Genomic DNA, 13,085 nt, shown 5'->3' on the forward strand with positions numbered 1-13,085 from the left:
TTTTGAGGAGGTGTTTGGTTACTGTTTCAATCTCCTTACTGGTGATTGGTCTAGTCAAATTCTCCACTTCTTCTTGATCCAGTTTTGGAAGGTTGTATGATTCTAAGAATTCATCCATTTCTTCCAGATTGTCGAATCGGTTGGCATATAGGTTTTCATAGTATTCTCTTATAATCTTTTGTATTTCTGAGGTGTCTGTTGTAATTTCTCCTCTTTCATTTCTGATTTTACTTCTTTGAGCCTTCTCTCTTTCTTTCTTGGTGAGTCTACCTAAGGTTTGTCAATTTGGTTTATCTTTTCAAAGAACCAGCTCTTGGTTTTATTAATTTTTCTATTTTTTTTTTTTGGTCTCTATTTCATTTATTTCTGCTCTGATTTTTATTATTTCCCTTCTTCTACTGATTTTGGGCTTTGTTTGTTCTTCTTTTTCCAGTTCCTTTAGGTGCATTGTTATATTGTTTATTTGTGATTTTTCTTGGTTGTTGAGATAGGCCCGTATTGCTATAAACTTCCCTCTTAGAACCGCTTTTGCTGTATCCCATAAATTCTGGCATGTTGTATTTTCATTTTCAATTGTCTCCAGGTATTTTTTGATTTCTTCTTTGATTTCTTCATTGACCCAGTCATTGTTAAGTAGCATTTTGTTTAATCTCCATGTATTTGTGGCTTTTTTGATTTTCTTCATATAGTTGATTTCCAGTTTCATACCGTTGTGGTCAGAAAAGATGCTTGGTATTATTTCAATCTTCTTAAATTTATGGAGACTTGTTTTGTGGCCTAATATGTGATCAATCCTGGAGAATGTTCCATGTGCATTTGAAAAGAACGTGTATTCTTCGGTTTTTGGATGGAATGTTCTGTATATATCTACTAGGTCCATCTGTTGTAGTGTATCATTTAAGGCCAATGTTTCCTTATTGATCTTCTGTTTGGATGATCTATCCGTTGGTGTAAGTGGAGTGTTAAAGTCCCCTACTATTATTGTGTTACTGTCTATTTCTCTTTTTATGTCTGTTAATAATTGCTTTATATATTTAGGTGCACCTACATTGGGTGCGTAGATATTTACAAGTGTTATATCCTCTTGTTGGATTGTTCCCTTGATCATTATGTAATGCCCTTCTTTGTCTCTTTTTACAGTTTTTGTTTTAAAGTCTATTTTGTCTGATATGAGTACTGCTACCCCAGCTTTCTTTTCATTGCCATTTGCGTGGAGTATCTTTTTCCGTCCCTTCACTTTCAGTTTGTGAGTGTCTTTAGGTCTGAAGTGTGTCTCTTGCATGCAGCATAAATATGGGTCTTGTTTTTTTATCCAATCAGCCACCCTACGCCTTTTAATTGGAGCATTTAGTCCATTGACGTTTGAAGTAGCTATTGATAAGTATGTACTTATTGCCATTTTTAAACTTTTTCTTTTTTCTCAGTGTTTTAGTAGTCCTTCTCTGTTCCTTTCTTCTTCTATACAGAATTGATGGTCACTTTAGTTTGACCTCTGTCTGAAAGCTGTACTCTTTAACTCCCCTCCTCCCTCCTTTTATGTTTTTGATATCATATCTAACCATTTTTTTGTGCATTTGTATCCATTACGTTCTTATCATGGAAATAGGTAATTTTTCCTATTTGTGGTCTTCTCTTTTCCCCTTAAATCAGTCACTTTAACATTTCTTGTAGCACTAGTTTCTTGGGGACAAACTCCTTTAATTTTTGCTTGTCTGGGAAATTTTTGATCTCTCCTTCCATTTTGAATGATAACCTTGCTGGGTAGAGTATTCCCGGCTGTAAGTTTTTTCTTTTTAGCACTTTAAATATATCGTGCCACTCTCTTCTAGCCTGTAAGGTTTCTGCTTGAAGTCAGCTGATAGCCTTATGGGGTTTCCTTTGTATGCAACTTGACTTTCTCTTGCAGCCTTTAGGATTCTCTCTTTAATTCTGGACATTTTGATTATGATATATCTTGGTGTGGGCCTCTATGGGTTTATCTTGTTTGGGGCTCTCTGTGCTTCCTGTACCTGGATGTCTGTTTCCTTCCTTAGGCTAGGGAAGTTTTCATCTATTATTTCTTGAAATAGATTCTCTGCCCCTTTGTCTCACTCTTCTCTTTCCGGGACACCTATAACACGGATGTTAGTGCGCTTGATGTTGTCCGAGAGGTCCCTTAGACTGTCCTCACTCTTTTTAATTCTTTTCTCTTTCACCTGTTCAGCTTGGGTAATTTCTTCTAGTCTTTCGTCCAGCTCACAGATACGTTCTTCTGTATCCTCTACTCTGCTTTTGAGTCCCTCCAGTGAATTTTTCATTTCCAGTATTGTATTCTTCATTTCTGATTGGTTCTTTTTTATATCTTCCATTTCTTTGTTGACATTCTCACTGAGTTCATCTATTCTTCTCCCCAGATCAGTAAGCGTCCTTAACACTCTTAGTTTGAACTCTCTGTCAAGTAAGTTGCTCATTTCTGTTTCACTTAGTTCCTTTTCTGGGGTTTTGTCCTGTTCCCTTACTTGGAATATGTCCGTTTGCCTCTTTATTTTGCCTCTTTCCCTGTGCTTGTGTCTACGTATTAGGTTGGTCAGCTACGTCTCCTGCTTTTGGATAGGTGACCTTATGTAAGTGATGCCTTAGGAGGCCTGCCGTGTGCTTCCCTCAGTTCTCAATGTTCCGGGGTGACCCCTATGTGGGCTATGTGTGTCCTTCTGTTGTGGCCTGTTTGCTCTCCCTGAAGGCACCCAGGGAGGCTGAGTTATGCTCCTGGCCAGCTGTTGTAATGCTCAGCTGCTTGTAGTTGTTGTGGGCCCTTCAGTCTCTTTATCAGGTGTGGGGAGCCCCAGCACAGTTGGCTGCAAGTTCTAATACCACATTTGTGTTGCAGTATTTATTTTAAGTGAGTAGGCCCCCAGCGTGGCAGGTTGTTAGGCTCAGGGCCTTACAATTGCTATAAGCCTCCAGCCTTTAGGTCTCTTGTCAGCTCTCTGAGGATTGCAGCTGTGTGAGGCTGGCCTCAGGCACAGGAGCACCCAATTGTTTCAGGCTTTGGAAGGTGGGGCACATCCCCTATGTGGGTTTTTGAGAAACACAAGTCTTCTGCAGCTGACAAGCCCTGCCATCCACAGATCCACACACACAGTCAACACAGTCCTGCCCCATGTGCATGCCCTGACCTCCCGATGCGGACCCAGTCTCTCCACGGTGGGAACCCTGCACACTCTGCCACTGCCCCACACTCTCCACCCGCTCCTTGTGCATGCCCTGCCCTGCTAAAGTCAGCTCAGTTGCCAGGCTGCAGATAATCCAGTCACTGATCTAAGCAAGCCCACAAGTTGCCTGAGGGCTTTTTGTTGGGTGGGGCCAGTCTCTAGGGTGGGCTGCCTGCCCTGGCTGAGCTGGACTAAATTGGTGCTCCAGCGGGTGGGGCAGACCTGGGCTAGCAGGCCCCAGGGAGAACTCCAATGGCATCTGTGTCAGCAGTCCCACACCAGGGCACAACAATGGCCGCTGCCAATGTCCCAGTCCCTGGAGAGGTCTCACCTCCCACCGAGTTGCACCCGGGGCCCACTAGATAAGTCTCTTTTCACCACATCACTGTGCACCTTTCTTTCTGGTGATTTTAGGATGCTTTCTGAAATGGGTGAGTTTGCGTGCAGGCTCTTTAAGGGCCGGTTTTAGTTTCTTTGTGAACAAGGTTTTCTGGGGGTGCTCCCCAATGCTTTAGTAGCAGGCAAAGTCAGATATTGTACCACTCATCTCGATTGTGCTGGGCCCACAAAATGCCCACAGCGGTGGCGCCCCTGGCTCAGGGCCCCGCTGCGAACGTGTGAGCTGCTCCTGGCGGCCATGAAACTGGCGGCTTGTGAAGGGGGCGTTTTTCGTCTCCGGAAGGGAGTTTCTGCCTCTTCCACCTCAGTTAGGATTGTCCATTGTTGCAGGAGTTCCTCTTATCCAGTTTTCAGTTCTGTCTCAGGGGTAATTTTTCCATGAATAGTTGTAAATTGGCTGTGTCTGCGGGAGGAGCTGAGTTCAGAGTCTGCTTACGCCACCATCTTGACTTCCTGACTCCACAAGCGTTCTTTTTTCTCCACATTCTTGCCGTCTTTTGTTATCTCTTGTCTACTTGATGATAGCTATCCTAACAGGTATGAAATGATAGCTCATTGTGGTGTTGATTTGCTCTTCCCTGATGATTAGTAATGTTGAGCATCTTTTCATGCACTAGTTGGCCATTTCAATATCTTCTTTGGATAAATATCTATTCAGGTCTTTTGCTCACTTTTTAATTGGATTATTTGTTTTTTTACTATTGAGTTGTATGTTTCTTATGTATTTTGGATATTAACCCTTTATTAGAGATTGTTTGCAAATATTTTCTCCCATTTCCTAGGTTATCTCTTCCTTTTGTTAATCATTTCTTTTGCTATGCGTATGATTTTTAGTTTGACGTAGTCTCGCTTGTTTATTTTTAATTTTGTTACATATGCTTTAGGCATCATATCCAAAAGATTGTCATCAAGACCAATGTCAAGAAGCTTTTTCTCACTGTTTTTTTAGGAGTTTTACCATTTCAGGTCTTACATTTAAGTCTCTATTCTATTTTGAGTTAATTTTTGCGAGTGGAACAAGATTGGGGTCTAGTTTCGTTCTTTTGCTCGTGAATATCCAATTTTCCCAGCACTGTTTACTAAAGAGACTGACTTTTTTCCATTGGGTAGTCTTGGTTCCCTTGTGAATTGTTAGTTGAGTATATATGCTTGGATTTATTTAGGGGCTCTTGATTCTGTTCAATCGGTCTTGCATATGTTTTCATGCCAATGCCATATGGTTTTGATTACTATAGGTTTATATTACAGTTTGAAATCAGGAAGTGAGATTCCTCCAGCTTTGTCTTTTTTTCCTCAGAATTGCTTTGGCTGTTTGAGGTCTTTCGTGGTCCCATATGAATTTTAGGACTGTTTTCCTTGTTACTAATTTTGACAAAAGAAGCTCTAATAGCTTATAATTACTAAAGTTTAAAGTTTATTCCTAAAAAAAGTAAAGTTTTCCTTTATATTTGTGATCTCTTATTTTATAAAGCAACATTCTATTTCCTTTCTTCTGGTATCTGTTCTAAATTTTCTCTGAGAAATTATTTTCTCACCAACTCACAAGAAGATTTGAGTGCTTTTAATGAAATATGCTGCCCAGGAATATGCTATGGGTTCAAGAAGACATATGACCTAATCAAGGCCAACACATTTCATTGAGACTTTTTCTGGAAATTCTGTGACAGAAGCAGGTGCTTATTTCTTCTTGACTTGACCCTAAAAAAAATGTGGGCAGAGACTGCCCATCATTTATCCATGGTCAGAGTTCAAGCAGCAAAAGGCAAAACTGAGAAAAGATAACTTAGATTCTCATCCTGGAGACATTCTCTGAGTCATGGATTAGGCAGTGACTGATCTGCTGCTGGATCTAAATTATTTATTTACTTCTGATTCCAGCAGTTTGGTACTCAGTTTTGGAACCTCTTACACAGTGAAGCATTAGTTATGGGATATGACTCTCTCTCTGATTCTTTCCTAACCCTTGGCACTCTAGAGTATTCTTTTTCAGAATATATGAATAATCTGAGAAAGAAGAATGAAGGATTGATAAATAGCAGGGAAACATTTCTTTGACTCTCATAGATTTAAAAATACAATTAATATAGATTTCCATTGGTTATTCAGAATTTAGGGTCTTCATTTTATAATGTATTATAGATACATTTTTCAAATTTTTAAAAATATAACTCATAACTCTTATAGAATTATCAAGTGAATCATTCCACAGACACATTCAAATCACTGAGAAAGAAATCATTAAGATGAAAATCTGGCTCAAAAAATATTTTGAGGAACTATTCACAAATATTTTGGGGAAAAAAAGGAATATTAAGATAATACTACTAGGTACACAAAATTAGTTAATGTCTTATACACAATAAAATCATAATTTGAGGGTGATTTTGTTCTACCAGACAGAAATATACAAGTTAAAATTTAACGTTACTGTATCTGGACTCAAAAATCCATAGTAAATCAATAATAAATAACAGTAAAACATAGACACATTCTCTTATGGAATTAAATAATCCTTTATTCATTGCTCAACAATGCCCCAGCGTGGTATCAAAAGGGCATGTTGTAGTTTCTTTTGATTTCCAAATTTGGAACATTTTTTCATAATGTCTTGATCCAAATCCACTGTCTTTTACTCCTTCTGTACTATATTGTCTTCATTTCAATAAGATGCATTAAGCAGGCTAGATATTATCTAAGGAGTAAAGATTTAACAAGAAAAGATATTATCTTGTTATGAAAGATAATGAATAAACCATATGACTCTGCAATTCTACTCTTGGATATATATCCAAGATAAATAAAACCATATCTCCACATGAATGTATACATCAACGCTGATAGAAGCATCATTCATAGTAACCAAAAATGGAAACAATCCAAAAGTTCATCAACTGATGAATGGATAGACAAATTAAGTCTATCCATACAAAGAAATATTATTCAGCAGGAAAAAGTAATGAAGTAGTGAGAGACACTACAACATGGATGAATCTTGAAAATATTATGCTAATTGAAAGAAGGTAGCACATAGGGCTACATAGTGTATGATTTCATTTCTATGAAATAAGATTATTCTGGAATAGACAAATTGAAACAGAAAATAGATCAGTGGTTGTCAGGGGCTGTGAAGGGGGGAAATGGAGAATGACTGCCAATGTATGTGGAATTTCTTCTGGGGGTAATGAAAACACTCTAAAATTAAATAGTGGTGATGGTTGCACAGCTTTACAAATATCCTAAAAACTACTCGTGTGTATTTAAAAGTAAGCCTTGTATAGTATATAAATTACATCTCAATAAAATGGCCATAAAAAAGGTAAGGGAGGGAAGCATCACACAAAGAGTATAAGATTATACCCACAGCTGACAGCAATAAGGCACCAAAATGGGAAATGTACTGAATATACAACTGGATTTTAAATACCATTGTCATTACCGGAATCAAACCCATAAATTTTTGATATTTGCTTGTGATCTCTTATAGAGATAGATTTTCCTGGTCGGTTCAAAATCCCTCATATTTTCTGATCAATACTTTAGAGTAATTAGAACATCAAGGAGAATATTCAAAAAAATCATATAATGGGAAGCCATATAGTAGTTATAATTTCCTCATATCATTAATACTGAACGTATATTTTAAAAGGACACCAAATCTCTGGGTAAGCTTCCTTATTCCACAATAATTGAATAGAATTTAGAAATGAAGCTCTGGCTCCAAACTAAGGAAAAAAGATTTAATTCAGAGACATGAATTTGAGTTCTTATTCAGTTAAACCCTAAAGGTTGCCACTTCAGTTGAAAGATACCCCTTGTTCACTGTTTGCCACATAAATATGTCAGAATAGCAAATATTTTGCCAACAGGTTATTAAGAAGTGCTATATCTTCACCAAAGAGAACAAAATCTTGTGAAACAGCGACTTCCATTTTGTATAGCAAGAAGATAATCACTTTATTTATTTTATATATAAAAATTTATTAAAATGGGGTTGGCCCAGCGGCGTAATGGTTAAGTTCACGCACTCCATTTCAGTTGCCCAGGGTTTACAGGCTCAGATCCTGGGTGCAGACCTATGCACTGCTTATCAAGCCATGTTCTGGCAGGCATCCTATATATACTGCAGAGGAAGAGGGGCACAGATGTTAGCCCAGGGCCAATCTTCCTCAGCCAAAAGAGGAGGATGGTCAACAGATGTTAGTTCAGGGCTAATCTTCCTCAGCAAAAAAAAAAAAAAAAATTATTCAAAGATTTCCATTCCTGGTAGGATGTAATTAGTTGTGGCAGCACACTCACAAACGCTAGGAAAAGATGGATAAATTACAAAAGACATTTTTCAAAGATATCAAAAGGCTTTTGGAGCAGCAAGGATGAGATAAATTGGAATTCCAGAAGAGGAGGAGACATTCTACCATAGTGAGCTGAGGATCACTGCCTGAGTTTCTAGTTCCCGCTGGGAGAACTTGCCAATTCTGAGCGTGGACTAGGGCTCAGGCTTAGTTCAAGCAGAAAGACTCTATTGTCAGAAGGTTTTTGGCCTTCTTCTAGACTTAAATCCCTTGTTTGGTTATTCAAAATCTCACTATGGTATACTCTCGGAGGGGGAAGGTCAATAGATTTCACATGGGTTATACACGCCCAATCTTGGTTCTTTACAGATTTTTCTTAAAAAATGGGATGGTAAAACATTTTCCACTTAACATGTCAGTTTGTTTTTCCTCTATCACCCTTCATTTATATTCAGGAAAACCTACCACATTATGTGAGACTATGGGGAGAGCTGATATGTGGTTGATTCGAACCTCCTGGGATTTTGAATTTCCTTACCCTTATTTACCTAATTTTGAATTTGTTGGAGGACTACACTGCAAGCCTGCAAAGCCCCTACCTAAGGTAATTAAATCTCCTTATTTTTGCTTGTTTGAGTATTTGTCTTCTGGAATGATTTCTGGTTTATTATTTATAATGTTTGACCCTCAAACTGAAAACATGGACACAGGAGTTAATGGACATTATTCTCTTAGACTGTTAGACTGCCATAGGTAATCTTGTAACTTTATCATGGCAACCATTAGTGATGTTCGTCAAGTATGCCAGATATTTGACAGGAATGAAATTACTAGCCCTGAGTTTAGTTGAACCAGGTACTCTCTGGGCAATGACTATGAGCTAAAATGTCATGGATCACTTCCAGGCCCAACACTTAATTATCAGGTTAAAGTGATAATTAATTCCAGAATATTAATTCCAGAATTCTCTTTTCCCTTAATATGTCAACAGGCTGTATTCCAAATATTGGCTACTCTGTTAACCTGAGTTCTCGATTAAAGAATATAAGTACAATTTGCAGTTCATTAGATGGACATATGGCATGGGAAAGAAATAAACTTTTGTTTTAAGCCACTGAGATTTTTGTAATCGCATTTTATTTAGCATCATGTCACCTTAGAAATGGACAATAGTGAGCAAAATGTAACAATTTGAGAATAGACCAAATAGAGATATGATAATCAATCCAAAAAATCTGGCAGAAGTGCAGTAATTATGAGCTGTTTGGTTGAATAAAGAAGAGAAATGAGACTGGAGAGACAACTGAGGGTCAGACTATGAAAAAACAAATGGGAAATATTAAATATTCTTTGCTTCAAATTTAATGTCAGTGAAGGATCAATGCATAAATTTTAAGCAGTAACATGTTGTAAATTTGTTTATTTAGATCTTGGCTTACCCATTCATAAATCTTAGCTACTGAATTTTTTGGAATGGAGCAAGATTTAAAGCAAGGAAATGAGCTAAGATACAGTTGCAATAGTCCTGAAAGAGATTATAGAAATCTAAACTATAATATGATACTGATTTTGTGTAGAATTGCAGAAGTTTAAGAAGTTTTTACAAAGAGAGTTGATAGGATTTGGTGATTGGCAGGAAGTAGATGTTAAGGGAGAGAGTTCCAGAATGAATCCTTGGCTTTTTGTTTGTGTGTCTTTCCTTCATTTGTTTCTTTGTGTGGGAAATTTATTAGAGAATATTGGTATTTACTAAGGTGAGGAACTAAAGAGGAACAGTTTTGAGGGAAAATGATGTGTTCATACTTTGGCATGCTGAATTTGAGGCGCCAATGCAATGTCTAGTAAGCAGCTACTGAATTCAGTGTCTTAATCTCAGGGGACAGGTCTATGTATCATTTGTGATTTTTTAGTTAGACAATTTTTAGATCCATTTACATTCACAGCAAAATTGAACAGAAAGTACAGAGAGTTTTCACCTACCTCCTACCCTCCTCCCACACACAAATTCCCCGACCATCAATATCTCACACCTGTGTGGCACATTTGTTACAATCAATGGACCAACATTTACACATCAGTATCAACCAAAGTCCATAGTTTACATTAAGGTTTACTCTTTGTGTGTACGTTCTACAGGTTTGGATAAATGGATAACGACATGTATCCCCCCTTATAGTATCATACAGAGTAGTTTCACTGCCCTAAACACCTCCTGCGCTTCGCTTATTCATCCCTCCCTGCTCCTAAATCCCTGGAATTCACTGATTTTTTTTACTGCCTCCATAGCTTTGCCTGTTCCAAAGGCAATGGTTTTAATTTAAGGATGTCAAGGAATAAGAAGACATGATTTTGTACTGTTTAAGTCATCCTGGGTAACTTGGGGTGGAGCAGAAGACTATGAGCCAGATGCCAAAGGCTTCTGTGAACAGGGGTGTTCCTGAAACTGACAGTTGGCATAGAGAGCATGAGGAGTTGATAGTACTCATTGAACACATAGGATGAGGATATTCTTTAAAGAATAGAAAAGGAAATGGTTGGATATGCAGTTAGAAGAGGGGAGGACACAGATCAAGCCTCTGTCTGGATCCTGATGCAGATAGGCAAAAATGAGCGGAGTATACCTCAAGTGTTGTAGGGCAAGAACCAAGTTTCAGGTAAGACCAGGAAGTATATGAAATACTCATTGAAGAGGCTAAAAATATTTGGGAATTTTTAAGTCATGTAACAAAAATCTTAATTTTATCTTGTTATATGAGTACATTAATTTAATTTTGACAAGTTAAATAATACTGGATGTCCATTATATATTTTTCTAAACCATTCCTTTTGCTCAGAAAGTAGTCACTTAAATATTCTGAGCCTTCTTCATATTATTGCATACTTTTTGATAAAAGATCTATGCATTGTAAAGATTCAATTCTAAGAGCATAGAAGTCAACTGTTGGGGTAATGTGAGATTTACTTGTATGCATATTCGCTATATCTTAATAATTTAAATATATTCAAAACCCTCATATTGCCTTATTATTGATATGATAATGCACGCATATATAATATGTTTGTGTGCATTTACGTATTTATTTATTTTAGCAACACTGTGGCACTAAGGATCTATCTGATGTTTTTTTGTATGAATTTTAAGAATACCCAGAAAGTGTCAGAGCTTTAAAGCATTTCCAGTGGAATCTTATTTCCCCTGTCTCCTCCCACTAGAGCACAGTAAGGCCTTGGGGACACTACAAAAGAACAAACACAATCTCTGCATTCAAATAATGCACATGCTTTTAACGCTCATGAAAAAATTGATTCCTAAGTCTATGACGACATTAAAAATTCTTTAATATAGCAAGTATTTTGATAATCTTCATTTTTGGAAAAATTTATGTTAATTTTGGTATTAAAATATTTCAGGATTTTTAATAACATTCCTAACTATAAAAAGCAGATTAAGGACACTAAATCTACGTGTTACACACAAACAAAAGAGTCAATGTAAACATTCAAAGTAACCCATAGTGAAGGTGAAAAGTAAAGTAATCATGAGGTTCGAGGTTTTAATAGACAGAAGCATGATGGTAAAACCAGGTAAAATTTGAATCTTTCCACGAACAATAACCAAATTTGTGTGCTGTTTTTGAGTTACTGCCATATGATAAATAAGTGGAAGCCCTTTTGTTAACTACATTGGTCTCTGAATCTCTGTGCAGTAAATTAGGACAAATTTAGATAGACTCAACTGCACATAGCTTCTTCCCTTGAGTCAAAACCTTATGAATAATCAGGCAGCCATGGCAAAGTAATAAGATCATTTTAAACATGAAAAGAAAAAAAGAATATCCAAAACTTGTCTTTGTAACAGATTCTTTTCTTCTTAAATTTTTGGCCCCATCTACAGAAAAACTAGAGAAAGAGCCATACTCACCCATTTCTAGGTGTCCTTACAATATTTATTCTCTCATTCCAGGTTACATAGATAACTGTGGATCTTTGAAAAACATATAGCACTGATATGAGTTTAATTATAATTCACATTTTCTTCCTTTTATTACTGTATTTTTTATATATATCCAAGTTTCTATTTGTAAATATATTTCATTCATTGTGCCTGTTGCAGAGAATTTTGGTGTATGTATTTACCACATTTTATTTATTTATTTCCCATAAAGGACAATTAGATGTCTCCATCTTTATCCTATGCCAAAGACTATTTTGAAGAAAAATTTCAAATATGTTCCATTATGGACCTGCGCATATACTTGAGATACATACCCAATAGTGGGATTGTAGGGTCATGCGGCACATGCATACTTAATTTCATTGTGCGTTTAATTTCACTGAATATATGTACAATTGTATAGTTTCATCAGGAGTGCTTGAGTGGTCCCAACTTCCACATCATATAGTGATAGTGCTCTATTTTCTAATATGTTTCAGTTTCACAGAGGTAAAGTTGTATCACATTGTTGTATTTCATTGGTAATATCACTTAGCAACATTGAACAACTTTTTAGAAACTTACCAGTTATTCTGATTTTCTCTCCATTAAACTCTTATAGTTGCTACAATTTACTTTTGGATAGTCGATCTTTTTTTTTTTTTTGTCAAGTGATACAAATTCTTTCCATAACCTAGAATATCTAGGTATTAATCCTTGTTTTAGCCATTGCAAATATCTTCCTCTATGAATTTATGTATCTGTTAGCGTTACCTCAGATTTCCTTTTTTCAACATAATGTACTAAATTTGATGTAATCCAATCTATCCTTTATTACCTTATAGTTTATACTTTTCAAATTTTCGTTTAAAATATTTTTCCGTTTCTAAGATTATAAAGATATTCTTTTATATTTTATTTTAAAAATTATAATGTTTTACTTTAATATGGATTCATTTAATCCATTTAGATTTTACAGTAATGTAGAATGTGAGGTAAAGATTCACCTCCTTTTTTTGTCTGAGTAGTAAGTATATTTTTACAGCACTACCTAAGTAAATAATCTAATCAATGTGAAGTTTTCTCATAGGTTGTCTCAGTGACTTGTGATATGACATTTATATATAGCAGGCTTTTACATACTCATGGTTCTCTTTCTGGACTCACTACATTGTTCTATTGTTCACTTTGTCTATTAGGAGGTTAGCAGGATTCATTTTGTATTATTTATTATTATCTGGTTTAAGAAGTTCCCAGTATTTCCTTTTATTC

General features: G+C 36.4%; 1 protein-coding gene across 1 annotated transcript in view; it reads left to right on the forward strand.

The window, feature by feature from the left end:
* Positions 1 to 13,085, forward strand: part of LOC101407113 (UDP-glucuronosyltransferase 2C1-like) — a 32,823-nt gene that overhangs the window by 4,974 nt on the left and 14,764 nt on the right. The window contains exon 2 of the mRNA XM_004419132.3: positions 8,335 to 8,483. Within this exon, the coding sequence (XP_004419189.1) occupies positions 8,335 to 8,483 (149 nt within the window). The remainder of the gene's footprint in view (positions 1 to 8,334; positions 8,484 to 13,085) is intronic.

Source organism: Ceratotherium simum, chromosome 8 (assembly GCF_057802395.1).
Source record: "Ceratotherium simum simum isolate JZ-2026a chromosome 8, ASM5780239v1, whole genome shotgun sequence".
NCBI lineage: Eukaryota > Metazoa > Chordata > Mammalia > Perissodactyla > Rhinocerotidae > Ceratotherium > Ceratotherium simum.